The sequence below is a fragment of the Capsicum annuum genome, chromosome 12, assembly GCF_002878395.1.
Source record: "Capsicum annuum cultivar UCD-10X-F1 chromosome 12, UCD10Xv1.1, whole genome shotgun sequence".
NCBI classification, from domain to species: Eukaryota; Viridiplantae; Streptophyta; class Magnoliopsida; order Solanales; family Solanaceae; genus Capsicum; species Capsicum annuum.
Genome location: NC_061122.1, coordinates 180,301,820 through 180,317,306, shown reverse-complemented (window position 1 = coordinate 180,317,306; position 15,487 = coordinate 180,301,820). Strand labels below are relative to the sequence as shown.

The following is a 15,487-nucleotide window of genomic DNA, read 5'->3' as shown; positions in this document are numbered from 1 at the left end:
AGAAATTGGGTATCTCAATTCTGGGTATCTCCGGTTGCTGTGTAATATCTTCTGGTATGATCATATCTCTGGTTAGTCCTATTTTTACAACTTGTATAACTGATTTTATTTCGTCATATAATATCTCTGCTGGTGCAGTATAACACTTTATGTAAAATAGATTTCCTTTCGTTATCCTTTTGTAGGTGGTGAATATCTTGTGTAATTCTTCCATAGCTGTTAATTCTTCTCCTTCTTGGATGTATATGGTGTTTAATAGTCCATAGTCAAAACAAGTTCTTACTAGGCTTGGGTTAGTTTTGGATAGTGCAATTAATTTGTTATATCCTTGTAATTTTTGGGTTATATAGTTGGTGTTTGGTTCTCTGATGTTTTTAGCTTTGGGGTTAAGGTTTAGAAAAATTTGTACTCTGTAGATATTTTCTATGTATTTCTGGGCTGTGTAGTTGTAAACTTTTTTATCTTGATTTAGGTTATCTCGATATGTGGTAACTTGTGGGGGTATGAACAAGTGGTCTTTTTTGTGTTTTTGGTGTAAATGGTTTTTCAAATATTTTATTCATATTCATGTTCTGGTATCTTGGTCGACTAACTCCTTTGCTTGTACCTACAGAAGTAGATTGATAAATGTTATGGGTTTTATGGAGTGTCCCATCGTCTCCTTCTAGCTCTGGAACTTTAATGTCTTCCGATCGACATAGCTCTGCACACTGCTGAGTTAGCTGATTTATAGCTATAGACTTCAGTTTATCTTCATTAGTCTTTACCTTTTTTATCTCATTACCCATACTGTCCACTTTCATTGAAAGCGTAGTTAGGGTGCTAAGTATTTTTTCTAGAGTATCTTCTTCTATTATTTCAGTCTGTGTAGCTTTGTCTTGATATGTAATCTGCAATAACATTTTTGTTAGTACTGATCACTTCAATTGTAAATGTGAAATTTAATATATTCAAGATTAGTCTCCGAATCTCTTTTGTTGTAACTGAATTTTGTATTTTCTTTGTTAACCACCAGCGTACCTGTGTATTATCTGTTCGTACAATAAATTTGTTATACACAATATATGGCTCAAATGCTAACAAACATTTATATAATGAACATAATTCTTTCCTATTTATTTCCCATTTTATTTGTCTCATTGAACGTACCCGAGTAGTATCTACAATGGTGTTCTATTTTTTCTGCTTCATATCGATATTTAAGTACTCCTCCATAACTATATTCACTAGCATCTGCTTCTACTATATATATAAATTTTCTATTTTCATCTGAAAATTGTAATTTTGATAATTCTTTACAAAGTAATTTTTTTTTTTTGAACTTGTTTTTTATCTTCTTCATTATAGTTATATTCTACATCCTTTTTTAATTTTTTCTGTAGTGGTTTTAAAGTTTCTGCTAATTTTAGAATATATTCTCTTACTTGGTTTACTAATCCTAAAAATGATTGTAATTTCTTCTTTGTATCTAATTCTTCTTTCGAATTTATTATTTTTTGTACTATATGTTGTTGCATTTTTACTCCACTTTTATCTATTTGTATTCCTAAAAATTCTATCTGATTTTTCATAATTTCAGCTTTCTTTTCGCTTAGACTTATTCCCGATTTTTCTATTATATCTGTAAACTGTTCCAATAATTTCAAATGTTCTTCTTTAGTTTTTGTATATAATAATACATCATCTATGTATACTATACAATTAGATAATTGTTTAAAATAACTATTCATAAAATGTTGATATCTACCTGGTGCATTTTTATATCCAAATGGTAATACGTTCCATTCATAAAATCCTTGTGGTACCGTAAATGCGGTTAATTCTTTAGATTCTTCACCTAACTTTAGATGGTAAAATCCTGATTTACAATCGAATTTGCTAAAATAATTATATCCTTGTATTTGTCTTATTTTTAATATCTTATTTGGTATTGGATAATTATATGTTATAGTTTTTGCATTTAAATTTCTATAGTCAATAACCATCCTGCTTTTTCCTCTTTTTTGTTCACTATGTTTATTTACTATAAATGCTGGACTATTATGTTTACTATTACTTTTTTGTATATATTGTTTTTCTAATAATTCATCTATATGCATTTTAAATTCTTTTAAATCGTCAAAATTATATGTTAATGGTTTCTGGGTTATTATGCTATTTTTATCTATTAATTCAATTTTTATAGTAGTTTTATGTTTTTCCCATCCTTTTAATGGATCTTCACTATATAATTGTTCTAATTTTTCTTAATTATTTCTATTTTATTTATTGAAAATATAGTTATTTCTGTTTTATTTATCGAAAATACTACTAGTTCTATTGTATCTTCAGCATTTTTTATATTTTCTAACTTTTGTGTAATTTTTTCACTTCCTTTTATCCAATCAGTTTTCTTTCTTATTTTATTATTAACTCTTTTTGCTCGTACTTTCTGTTTATATGGTGTTGTAAACCACCAGTCTGTTCTAGTTATTATATGTGGATATAATTTATCTAAGAACGGCATTCCTAAAAGTATATCTTTTGATGTTAGTTCATAATTATAAATTTCTTCTATTATTAATACCTTATCCCATACTTGTATTTTTACATTCCTAGCTTTATAAGTAATTAAGCTTCCTTCATTATTAAATCCTTTAACTATTATTGGTGTTTTTAATTTATCCCATTTACTTTCTGGTAAGCAATTATATCTACATAAATTAGCTTCTACTCCTGTATCTATCATAGGCGTATAATATCTACTGTAATATCCTTCTACTACTATCTTCATTAATACATATATTTTCATTTTATGTTAAAGCTCTTCTTAAGAATAACTTCTCTTTGTTATATGTTAAGGTTAATTGTGTATGTTCGATATTATATGGTTTTACTTGTTCTAGCCATTTTATTCCTAATATTATATCTGTTTTTTGCATTTCTTCCTTTACTTCAAATTCTATTTTTATTTTTCTAACTCCTATTATTATTTCTTTTTCTGCTATATTTTTACTATTTATTAAACTTCTTGGTAGATCTGGGCACATATCATTATCAATTTTTATTTCTTCATTTTTTACTAGATATTTTGCTATATAATTTTCTTCTTGTCCTGTATTCAAAAGTATTAGATATTCTTTTTCATTTATTTTTCCTGTTATGTAATATTGGTTTAAATTACTTATTGAATTTATTTCATAACTTGTTCTTTTTTATGAGGTTGATGATTCTGGTTTTTCATCAGCTATTCTTTTCGTTGTACTTATTCTATCATTTACTATTTCTAAATTTTCTTCTATATCTATGTCTCTATAGCTATAATCATTATAATCTATTGTTTTTACAATTTGTTCGAATGGGCTTTCTATTCATATCTAATTAATCTTATTTTTTTCTGTTATTTTATGTTTTGTTGTTAATACATATAAATTTTTGCATCTTGCTGTAAATATTTTACTTCCTGGGGCTAATTTATTTCTGATATTTTTCAATATAATACGAGTGATTTATCTATATTTTTATCTGTTACTGCTACTGAATAATTTGCACTTATTATAAATTTAAATTTTTGGTATATTAAATTTCCTTTTACGGCAGTTATTATACTTTTTTCTATAGATTTTATAATTCTATCATCTGCTAAATATAATTCTATTGGTGTATTTATTCCTTCTCTAAAACATGCTTTTATTAGTATCTCTGTACCTCCAAGGTGTACATATTTTATTGGATCTCCTTTACTTTTTATATCATTTATTTCTTTATTAATTATTCTTTTTGTTACTAGTGGTATACTAGCTTTGTCTTTTGCATATCTACAGTCTATTACATGTTCTTTTTGGCATACTACATAATATTCATCCTTTTTTTTGGTAAAAACATTTTTTATTGTTGGTATTTTAAATATTTTTTCTACACTTAAATCTAATTCTTTTCCTTTTATTTCATCAAATATGTTACTGTCAAATATTATTTTTTATTCCGTTTCTTCATCATTTAAATATTCTTCCTTTGTTATTATTTTTATATCTTCTTCAGTCATTTGATTCATCTATTTCACTATCTATTTCATTATCTGTTTCATTTTCTGAAATTTCATATATACTATCCTCACTTTCTAATTCATAATCTATATAATCTATCTGTATATATTCTGTATTATCTATTTTTATTTCTGATATTTGTTTATTTTTTGAATTTTTAGGTAATTTACAATCTCTAGCTAAATGACTTATCTTTCCACAATTATAACAAGTACATTCTTTTATAGATTTCTTCTTTCTACATGGTCTTTTGTATTTATAATTTTTTACATAATATCTTTTTCTTGGTTTCTTATATTTATATTTTGATTTTTTATATTGCTTATATTTCTTATGTCTTTTTCTTTTCTTATAATATCTTTCTTCACATCCAAATTGGGGTGTTATTTTATTTTTGCAACATGCTAAATTTTTTATTAATGTTTTTTCCATTTTTAATTCTTCTCTATATTTTTCACATAAGTTTCTATACCATTGTTGTAAAAATTTTATTCTTGCTCCTAACGTATCTACTATTTTTGCTTCTTCCAACTTTTTATTATCTTTGAACTAAATGGCTCGGGTAATTTATTAAAATATAATTTCCTTATCTCTTTACTTTCTTCTATACTATATGCTCATTTATAATAATATTCTTTAAATGGCGCAAGTATATTCATCTACTATATAACATATATTACATATTGCTAATTTTAACATTAAATTTCTATTTGTATCTTTTTCTTCATCTTGTTCTTCTTTTATTGTTGTCATACTACCAAATTCATCTTTTATAGCTGTTTCGTATTTTTTTAATAATTCTATAGGTGTTAGTTTAGTTGTTGTTGATGATGTTCCTTCTATAGGTTTATTAGTTCTTAATACTTTTTTGCTATTTTCAGTTAAATTTGAAAACCATAGTTTTACTGATCCTATTAGTGTTCTTTCTATATATTTTGGTGCATCTGTTATATTTATATTATTATCTAATAATTGTTTTGTCATATATCCTATTCATAATTATATTATTTTTTCTGTATCTATTACACAGTCTAGGTCTAAAAAGTTATAATTTTTATTAACTATTTATTTTGGTGTCCATTTGTCATATTCATTATATTTTTTAAACTTGCTCTTATAATATATAGGTTTTCTTATTTTTATCAAGAGTATTTATTTTTGTGTTGGTACTTTCCAAGTTTCCTTCATTAATTACTTTTTGTTTTTCATTGATTTCTAAATTTTTTGTATTTGTTAATATTTCTGTATATGTTTCACTATCTTCTGAATCATAATTATCTGTCTCTTCAATATCTATATTATTTATTTCTAATTCTTTGTTTCTTATTTTCAATTTTTTCTTAAATTGATTTATCTCGTTTAGTAATTTTTGTTCTCTATCTTTTTCTTCTTTTTCCTTTTGTCTTTGTTCATACAGATCTTTTAACATTTGTAGTTCTTTTTCTAATTCAGCAATCCTACTATTCTTGGTTTCTTCTATTTTTCGTATTTCTTCCGTAGTTTGTTGTTTTATTTTTTCTATTCCTTTTTTCTATCTATCTCTTCATTTTCTCTTTCTATTCTTACCATTACTGTCAATTTATCTTCTAATTTTAATTCTTCTTTTTCTAACATTAGATATAAATGTTCACCTATTTTCTTATATCTTCTTCTAGATTAGAAAATACTATTTTTATTTTTAATCCTTCGTGATTTTCATATATTTTTTCATCTATTATAAATTCTTCTTTGTTCATTTTATTGTGAATAGTTCATGTTGATATATATATTCTAAACTGTCTATTTGTGATTCTAATTTTGATATTTCATCTTTTTGTGTATTTATTGAATTTTCACTAACTCCAGCACATATATTATAATGTAATCTTTCTATTCTTATTTTTAATTCTTTACGTTTTTCAGAAATAATTTGTTTTAATTCTTTATATTTCTGCACTTTATTCATTTAAACCATGTTTATAATATCTTAATGGATATCTAAATCTAATTTTATCATCTTCATTCTTCTAGATTTTAAATGGATTATTAATTTTGCTTCAATACCAGATATTAAGGTAATTAGGTAGGCTAATCTTTGATTTTATTTTATTTTATTTAGACTTGTATATTCTGAATAATTATTAATTAAAGAATCTTTAATTTTTCTAAAAGCTTCTCTATTTTTAAATGGTTCTCATAATTAATTCAATAAACATAGATAAATTCTAACATATATCTCACTGCTCTACTTTTTAAATTATTGGCTCTGATACCATTTATAGGGGTGCGGATATATGAAATAGATTTTCGTTGGAGCTGTTGCCACATACCTCTAGATCCATGACATAACTTCCATTTCCTGCGGAAGTTGTGGATAGACCGATAGTCCCGACATCATTAGGTTTGTCAAGACAGGTGGGTAGACATTCGATGGGGATGCGCGAAATGAGTTGGGAATTGAGGGAGGTGTCGCATACCACTGCTGATGTGCAAAGGCCTCCAACCCCAGCTTCATGCCTTCCGTAATGATCTGAGAAAGGTCCTTTGGATTCTGGATTATTACTAGGCACTCTTTGCCCTCTACATACATGGTAAAAGTTAGGGCATGTCCCTTTAGAGCCGCCTCCAGCCAAGACTGGGGTGGAGTCGTCGGAATCGGATTCGTCGTGGTGAAAACTGGTTGAGAGGGATTGGTGTTGCTTTTCGTCATTTGGGAAGTTTGGAGTAGATGATGGATAGGAGGTTTGGGTTTGTGGTGGATATGAACTCCCTTGAAGGAATAATTGAGGAGAGCTTGGGACATTATATGAGTGAGGGAGTATCTGGAGTAGGTAAGGATGGTTTATTTGTGGATACGTTATGAGTTGATGAATAGTCAGTACTGAGAGTACCAGTTGTAATGCCATGTAAAGGGGTGACACATGGTACACAAGGATTGGAAATATTTTGGGATATGGATGAAGAAGCTTTAGGGCTAAGGGGCTGACTAGGAGATTGCATGTTCACCACATGGGGTCCAGGTGGAGAAAAATTTGTTGCTGCATCAAATATTAGGTGTTGAGAAGTAAAATGTAAATCCTTAGATGATGAAGCATACGGCGTGTCGCATAGAGATTTGTCATCGAGGGTAGACCTAGAACAATGGGGATTGGTCGAAATCGAGGTGGTCCCTTCTTTAACAGGTAGACTAACTCCATCATTTAAGGAAAGGGGCAAAACGAGAATGACTAACATCAGCGGACGTGGCACTACCCGATTCGCCCGAGATTTGAGAGTTAAAAAACTTACCTGTGCTTTTTAGACCCGCTGATCTATCTGCAGTAGCAGTTGGAAGTAGCTTACCACGTGGTCGTTCACTTAATTGATTACCAGTCTTTGTTTTTGCTGGCGATTTCTGGTGGGATCGGGCAGGGAATTGCACCAACTTCCAGCCATCCACTGGGTATTCTTGTTCTTTTGACGACTCCGCATGATTGGTATGGAATACCGGGTTATAAAGACACATAGTCGTTGTGTGCCCCAATCTTACACATTTGGTACATAGCATGTTGGCGCCTTGTAAAGAATCTGTGGCTTGTGAGTGCCTATGTATATGTGGGATTGCAAAGGTTGTTCCAAGGGCACTTGGACGCATAACCTAGCGTATTTCCCCCGAGACGTAGATGAAGTAGTGGAATCTATTTTAAGGAGAGTGCCTATTTTACTTCCTACCTTGAGAAGGATGTCCAAGTCGTAGAACTCTGTTGGTAATTCTGGCAACCTTATCCATATGGCGGAGTAAGCAATACGTGCCTGGGATGCTCTAAACTTAGGTTCCCATTTTTGTATTGATTGGAAGCTATTAAGCAAAGACCAAGGCCCATCGTGAAGGCCATGAGTCATATTCTGTTCTTGTTGAAACATAATCAAAAAGAAGTCTGCTCCCAGATCAATTAGGAAGATCTCTTCGGTTGGGCGCCATAGGTTGGTGAGCTTCTCCTTGAGCAATTGATGCCCTACTTTTCGACCGACTAGTTTAACTATAACATAGTATTTCCACGGCGAGTAGAGTCTATTCTTATCAGTTGTGGTTAGTGGAATGAAATTGTCTAGACTTTGCAGAGGTGTGATTTCATCCTGTAGGTCTGCTTCTTGGATTTGGAGGGAGTTCGTATACTATAGAGTAGGTAGTAAAGTATTTTACAGCAGTTTATCTCAGAAGGATGTATTTACAGGTCCTCTAATTGCATCGGGTCAGCAAGAGTTTCTGATTTTTCAGCCATCATCGCATGAAGAGTTCATTCAGGAGAACTTTTTAACTATGTTGGTCTATTGTACTTTCCATGTAATTTTCAGAAAAGGCCTACACAAATGATCTTTGAAAAGGATTATCGACTAGCTTAAACCTGTAACCCTTCCATTAACAAAGACTTGCATAACATAAAAACATTTAACAGCTGAAGTCAATAAGACAATTTACTGCAAACTCTATCCCCATAGACTTCAGAATCCAGAACTTGATTTTTGGATTGGAATGCAGATGTACAAGCCAGAGAAGTTTTTACACAAGATTATCCTCATCGTGCAGAACCCAAAAAAAAAAAGTTTCTTCAGTAATCTCATGCATAACCACCTTGACAAAATTCTCATGAAGCATTCTTGAGCCAAATAAAAGCATTACCAAGATAATTTATTGTAGAAACAACAAATGCTTACATTGCCCAAAAAAAGTTGTTCAACAACAACTCGAGCTACAAAACTGAGCAAAAGTATAACTGTCAGGAAATAAATATGGGATGGCAGGTTGGCTAATTTGGTGACATGCCTTGCTTGTATCTAAACATATTTCTCTTGTAAAAATGAATTCCTATAACCAACAAAGATTTGACATCAGAGTTCATAGTTGGACAGCATTCCAGATACCACCTGACGCATCTTATATTCGCTTTTTATTCCTCCTGTTCTGCAAGTGATCTCAACAATGACATTACAGGCTCCTTGGGGAGGAGGGTTCCGATGAAGCGTTGGTTGAGTCACCTCCAGCGGGATTCAGTGACGAACTACTTGAGAGAGGACCATTTCCATTTTCAGATACAACAGGGATCTTCAAAGTTGCTCTCTCCATTTCCTTTTCAAGCTCTTCTTCTCGGCGTAATTGAGTGAATTGTCCATCCAAAGACTTGGCTGCTGCCAACCATGCAAGGACAATTACTAAGAGCACACTGCCAAGGTAGGGAGTCGAGCTAGCAAGTGAACCAAAAGTCAAAATCATGAACTGTTGTATCAAAGCTCCTCCAGACTTTCCTAGTGGATTGCAAACAACATCAATTGCTGCCTTCCCTTTAACCTGATACAAGAAATTACTCAATATTAATTTTCAGCGAAACCAGTTGGTTTGAAAAGTGATACTAGAACTTTTCTGGTTATATGTAACTAAACAGACATTTATGTCATGTCAGTGACATATATCACCAAGAATTATATGCACCGCCAACATTAGGCTTCAGGTACACATGTTTGAAATTTCATTTCTAACATAAACGTTTGATTGCACTGATGTGAAAATAATTCAGCACTTCGGAAAGCTCTTTTAGCTGCACTGATACCTTAAAGTTAATAATATATACAGAGGATATCATGATACCTTGGTGTCCTCATCCAATGGAATGTAGGCCATTTCTTTGCAGGGATCAAACAAACTATACTTTGCACTCTTACTGAAAATGTTCTGCATTGCCCCCACATAGACAGCTGCTAGAAGAGGAGTCATCCCAAACTTCGCAAGGGTAGGTGTTAGAGGGGCACCAAACAAAAGCAGGGAGAAGAAGCCAACTCCAGTAACAAGCAAGACTGTAGGTGTTATCTTCGCTGCAGCTCCCCAACCATATTTGTCAAAGATCCATTGGCTTAACAACATCATTGTGAAAGTTGCTATTCCAGTAGCAGTTGAGAAGTCACCCATGAATGCAGAGTATTCATTGGGGCTTGGGAACTGCACATGGAGAGAGAATGAATGAGTTAGAATATCAAATGAGAAATAAATCCGAATTCAAAACTTTTAAAGGAAAAAACTATCAGTCGGTAATAATTTACCTGAGCTTTGAGCTTCGACTTCCATGTAACTTCAACAAGGTTGATACTAATGCCATATGCTACAACCAATGTGGCAAGATTCCTGATATATTTTGAAGAGACCAAGAACTTCAAGCTCTCCATTGTGGTCATGTTAGGTTTTACCTGCCAAGTCAAACAATGCAGATATGTAAACATGATTCTTTAATACAAAAGATCTGTGTATAATATCTGAATGACACCATTGATAAATATTTGAAAAGATTTAACTAGCAATGGATTTTCGTTTTTGTATAAGAGATGGAAGAGGGACAAAGAGGTTTGCATCTGCTTCTCAGAAACAAATTGATGACTTAGAGTGCTTTATAAGAAATAATATTAGTCAAGCAAAAGATAAATAGTTTCTTCTACTATCAACTAGTTGCTTCGGAAGTAACTGTCACATATATCAAAGCAATGGCAAATGGTTTAGCTACTTACCTTCTTCTTCTTGCTACGAGTGGGGAGAGGAACATTTCTATTTACCCACCAGTTAAAGAAACAGATTGTCCCACCCATCAACACTACAATGCTCATCATCCCTTTCAGGGAGATTGCCCAGCCATCAACTCCAGGACCTAAAGAGCTTCTCAAGCTAGAAAAGTACTTCACTGTGCGACCAGAGAAAATAAGAGCAACATTTGCACCAAGTCCAAACAAGGGATAGAATCTCTTAGCCTCATCAACAGTCGTAATCTGCAAAGAAATTATCCAAAACAATCTCTGGTAAGTTCAATAATAGTGATTTCCCCCGCCAGAGGTCAAGGGCAATGTATATACAGATAGCTATGTTGATGAACATATTAAAACTGTCCAACACAATCGGTAGAATGGTAATAACAACAGGGGAACAGAATGAAACGTTAACAAATTTGTATGACTAACTGCAACTACGAAAACAGCAGACCAAGACAAACAATGACAAAATGATGCCACCAATATTTGAAGACTCAAATGAGCATGACGGCACACAAACAGAACCATTAGCTAAGTCATCTACAATTAGAGCTATATTAGATAAAGCTGGCGAAACAATTTAGAATGCCACCCTTATGCTATACTACCTTGCTCCTCCCTCCACAAAACAATGCCAGGAAGGCAGAGTGTAGGAGCACATGTATATCAGACTGTTTCCTGCTATAAATAGATCGCACTTACCTCACAAAATTGCAGCAGCAACCATCCAGAAACAAAGAGGCAACATGCAAATTCTAGATAATATCATAATCTAACTAAACAGATTATCCATACAATAAGACTATGCATCCATAAAATGGTTACTAATGCACAAAATATATTCATAGACACAATTTTACCTGATTAGCTAATCCCCAAAAGAGTACTGAAACCACCACACTTCCCCAAAGCTCAGCCATGACATAGAACAAACAGAAACTCCAGATCCTCAGTATAGCAATTGGCCCAAGAAATCTTGGACCAAGAGTGTTAAGAAGTTTATCAGCAAAAGCTGTAGGGTGAAAGTAATTGCTAAAAGGATACAAAACAAACCCAAATGCCCCAAAGAATGCAATAAAGGGAAATATAACAGTATAGAAAAGAGCCTCTTTTGACAACACATTAGCCAACTTTGTGTACATCAGCATGAAACCTATAGCCATAGGCAAATTTACCCAAGTTTTCAAGAATGGGATAATCTCAGCACTGGACCCTTTAGCTGTTACAACCAATACATCCTTAGTATCCCTAAGAATTGTATAATTGAATAGAATACAAAAGAACATTGCCCCAAGTGGTATAATTTTCTTAAGGGTCACAAGTTCAATCCCCATGAACTTAGGTTGCTCCTTTTCTGCAAAAAGTGGCTGGCCATCTGCAGCTGCAGCAGTCTCAGCTTTGCAGATGGGAAAAGACCTGTTCTTTTGGCCGAACAACTGAGTCTTTGGGGCAAATTCTTGAAATTTTTGAAACCCATTAGAGGATAGAGATAAACCATTAAGGGGCCTAGCTTTTAGAGGAATTGATGAATTGAATCTATGCCTTACACCCCCTTGAGGCAGTGGGTAAAAAGCCTTGATTTTGGGTTTGGAAGGTAGGGAAAGAAGCCCTCTTGTTTGCAAAACACCTTCCATTTCTACCTCTCTCTATCTCTCTCCCTCTTTCTCTATCTCTGCTAAGTCCAATAGAACTCAAAAGATTGGACCTTTAACAGCTGGAACATAAAGAGAAAGAGAAGGAGATGAGAGGGATAAGGCCCGAGGGAGGTAAATAAGAAATCTCTACTTTCTATATATATATATATATATATATATATATATATATATATATATATATACTAGAAGCGTAAGTCACGTGTCAGCACGGGCTCAATAGTAGAACATGTGGATTGTAATTTTTAAGTTTTAAAATTTATCTTGGAGTAAAAAATTTGAGCAGTGAAATATTTTCATTAGTAAGATTGAGCGGGATCACAATTGAAACCTTTTTTTAAACTTCTTATTGAATTTTGCGATCAGAAATATAAAGAAAGAAGAGACGTAAATCTGATGAAATAACTTAAATCAAATATCCAGCAGATTATTGATTTTCAATATCACAAAGATTAAGAATCATGTAAACTTACCCAATAAAGAGAAATACACATCTTAGATTCGCTATTATTTTGTTTAATTATTATTTTTAACACAGAAAAAGAGTGTTGCTTTTTAATAGAGAAGGAAGAGTTGAGATTTTCTTCTCTTTATTTTATTTTTAAAACAGAGAAATGTTAATTAATATTGAAGAGCTGTAAAAAGTTGAGAATGATGGCTACGCATATTTGATAAAAAATTTGTTAATGTTAAGAAAGTGTGAAGAGTTTGGTAGCAAATTTATGATAGATACACATTTTTTGTACCTAAATTTACTTTATTTATATTTAAATTAGTTTGTAAAAATCTTTTGCAAATAATCTTTATACTTCTTTTCTTTAATTTCTTTAAAATATAGTAATAAAATTTACTTATGTTTTGTTCTTCTCACACTTTATTATATACATTTTATCCTCTTTAAATCTCATTATACCATTTTACCCTTTTTAAATATCACTGTACATTAAAATCACGATTAAAGCAGTTGAAGCAGAAATCAGTTAATTTTTAATATTTTTATTGTTAATTATTGTTATTTATAGTACTTTTTATTTCATTTTCGAATAATATATGTTGTCAACATAAAACATTTGATTGACTATCAAAATTATATTAGTGCCACATAATATATGTTGTTTTATATCTTTTTCTGTCTCATCCCAATTTATGTGGCACTAATATAATTTTGATAGTCAATCAAATGTTTTATGTTGACATATCATTTTGTTATTCTTATTTTTCTAATACATAAATGACTTATAATAAGGAGTGATATAGTAAAATCATCGTTCGAAAGACAAAAAATTAATTTAAAACATTAAGAGTTAATTCGCATTTTATGTCTATTTTATATTTTATTAAATATTATTTATTTTCTTAATATCTAGATGACTCATAATAATTAATTAAGAACGATTGATTATGTTATTACTATAAAATTAATATAATTTTATCGTATTCAATAGTAATCATCGATAATTCACCGAAATAGTATATTAATTAAATACGGGATTCTATATTTGCATATGCAAAATATAATATTATTAAATATTATTGGATAGTGCATTATATTTATCTTTCACAATAATAAAATTTTACTGTATATTTTTCTTTATTTCTTTTTAACTTGATACATATTGACCCAACACAAATTCTAAGAAAATATTCATTAGAAATTTATTTTATTAAATTAAATTTATTAATTTTGTACTTTAAAAATTTAAAGTTAAGTTTAAATATTAGTATTTCTATATAGAAAAAAATAATTTTAAAATTTAAATTTTCTAAAATAAATAAAAAGATTGTTTTTCTATATAAAAGTCAATTAAAATAATAAAATTGATTTACTTTAAATATTTAGTTGCAATTAATTAAGATAATTTTTTTATTTTATCATGATTTATGCTGCACAGATAAAATTTTGAGAATTGAATAGAACTTTTATCTATTTTTAAAAAAGTATTTTAACTTGTTAATTATTGTGATTTATAATAATTTTTACGTAATTATCCAATAATATATTTACTCCTTGTGTCTCAATTTATGTGGCTTCGGTACAATTTTGAGAGTCAACTAAAATTTTATATAGCTTTTAAATATTTTAAGTTGTTGATTATTATGATTTACAGTACTTTTTCTTTTATCTCAATTTATGTGGCATTGCTAAAATAATGAGAGTCCGTCTTTTAAATATTTTAAGTTATTAATTATTGTGATTTGTGGTAACAAATTAGTTTTGAACATGATAACTGATTAAAAAAAATTACTTCCAATATGTAGTTATAGTTAATTAATAAAAATTAATAGAATATATTAAATATTTAAATATTTTGGAGAAAAAATTCAAAAAGAAAAGGACTTTCTTTCAAAAAGTAAGAAAAATGACGGCTATTTTCATAACTTTCTTTTAACTCAACTCTCAAAATCACCCACTTCTACCTCCGACATTTCAATCCCTACCACCCCAATACATAAAATATGTTTTATTTTATAAAAAATATTTCAAATTTTTTTCTTACCTCATCTCCTCCCCCTGCCCCTTACCCCCTAAAAAAAAAAATTAAAAAAAAAATTTAAACTTTTTTCTTACCCCACTTCCTATCCGACCCCACCTCTTCCAGCCCCACCCCCCAAAAAAAGTAAATTTTTTAAATATATTTTTTCAAAAAATTTCAATTTTTTTTCTTACCCCACCCTCACATCCTACCTCGACTCCCCCGTCACCACCATTAGTGCCACCTCCAAAAAAAAAAAAAAATTATTACATTCAATTTTTTTCAATAATTCTTATCCCATCCCTATCACCTATTTTGACCCCTCCCCCTTCTCCCGAAAAAAAAAACTTTAATTATTTTTAATAAAAAGTTCAAAAAAAAATTCTCACTCCACCCTTCTTATTGTATTCGTTCTCATTTTTTTGTTAAATAGTATATATAATACTTTTATAAAAAATTTTCCTACTTGCATAACGAACACATGAATATAAGTTAGAAACAACTTATTTTCCTAGAAAATGTTTTCGTCCTCCATATTGAACACACCCTAAAAAAAAATATTTTTCGAGGTCAAAAATTATTTTTATAAAAAGTATTTTCTACTCTTAGTTAAACACTAATACGTATTTTCTGAAAATTATTTTTTTCATTCACCAACCAAATACTAGAAAATATTTTTCGAAAAATATTGTTTGCTCACCAACCAAACATAGAAAATAAGTAAGAAATCAACTTCTTTTCCATGAAAACATTTTCTAGGAAAATATTTTCCGTGGAAAACATTTTCCTTCATACCAAACACACCCTAGAA

The 15,487-nt window shown here is 30.4% G+C and overlaps 2 protein-coding genes across 2 annotated transcripts in view; both read right to left on the bottom strand.

Moving 5' to 3' along the window:
* Positions 1-8,491, bottom strand: part of LOC124889296 — a 10,549-nt gene extending 2,058 nt beyond the window's left edge. Inside the window, exon 1 of the mRNA XM_047400753.1 lies at positions 6,335-8,491. Within this exon, the coding sequence (XP_047256709.1) occupies positions 6,335-6,910 (576 nt within the window). The 5' untranslated portion in view covers positions 6,911-8,491. The remainder of the gene's footprint in view (positions 1-6,334) is intronic.
* Positions 8,492-8,642: 151 nt separating this feature from the next.
* On the bottom strand, positions 8,643-12,358 carry LOC107850306 (plastidic ATP/ADP-transporter). Its single transcript, XM_016694726.2, has 5 exons — positions 11,411-12,358; positions 10,536-10,790; positions 10,077-10,220; positions 9,628-9,975; positions 8,643-9,330 (listed from the first exon to the last, which is right to left on the bottom strand). Exons 1-5 carry the CDS (start codon positions 12,182-12,184, stop codon positions 8,971-8,973), a joined length of 1,881 nt encoding a protein of 626 aa, XP_016550212.2. The 5' UTR covers positions 12,185-12,358; the 3' UTR covers positions 8,643-8,970.
* Between the last annotated feature and the right edge of the window lie 3,129 nt (positions 12,359-15,487).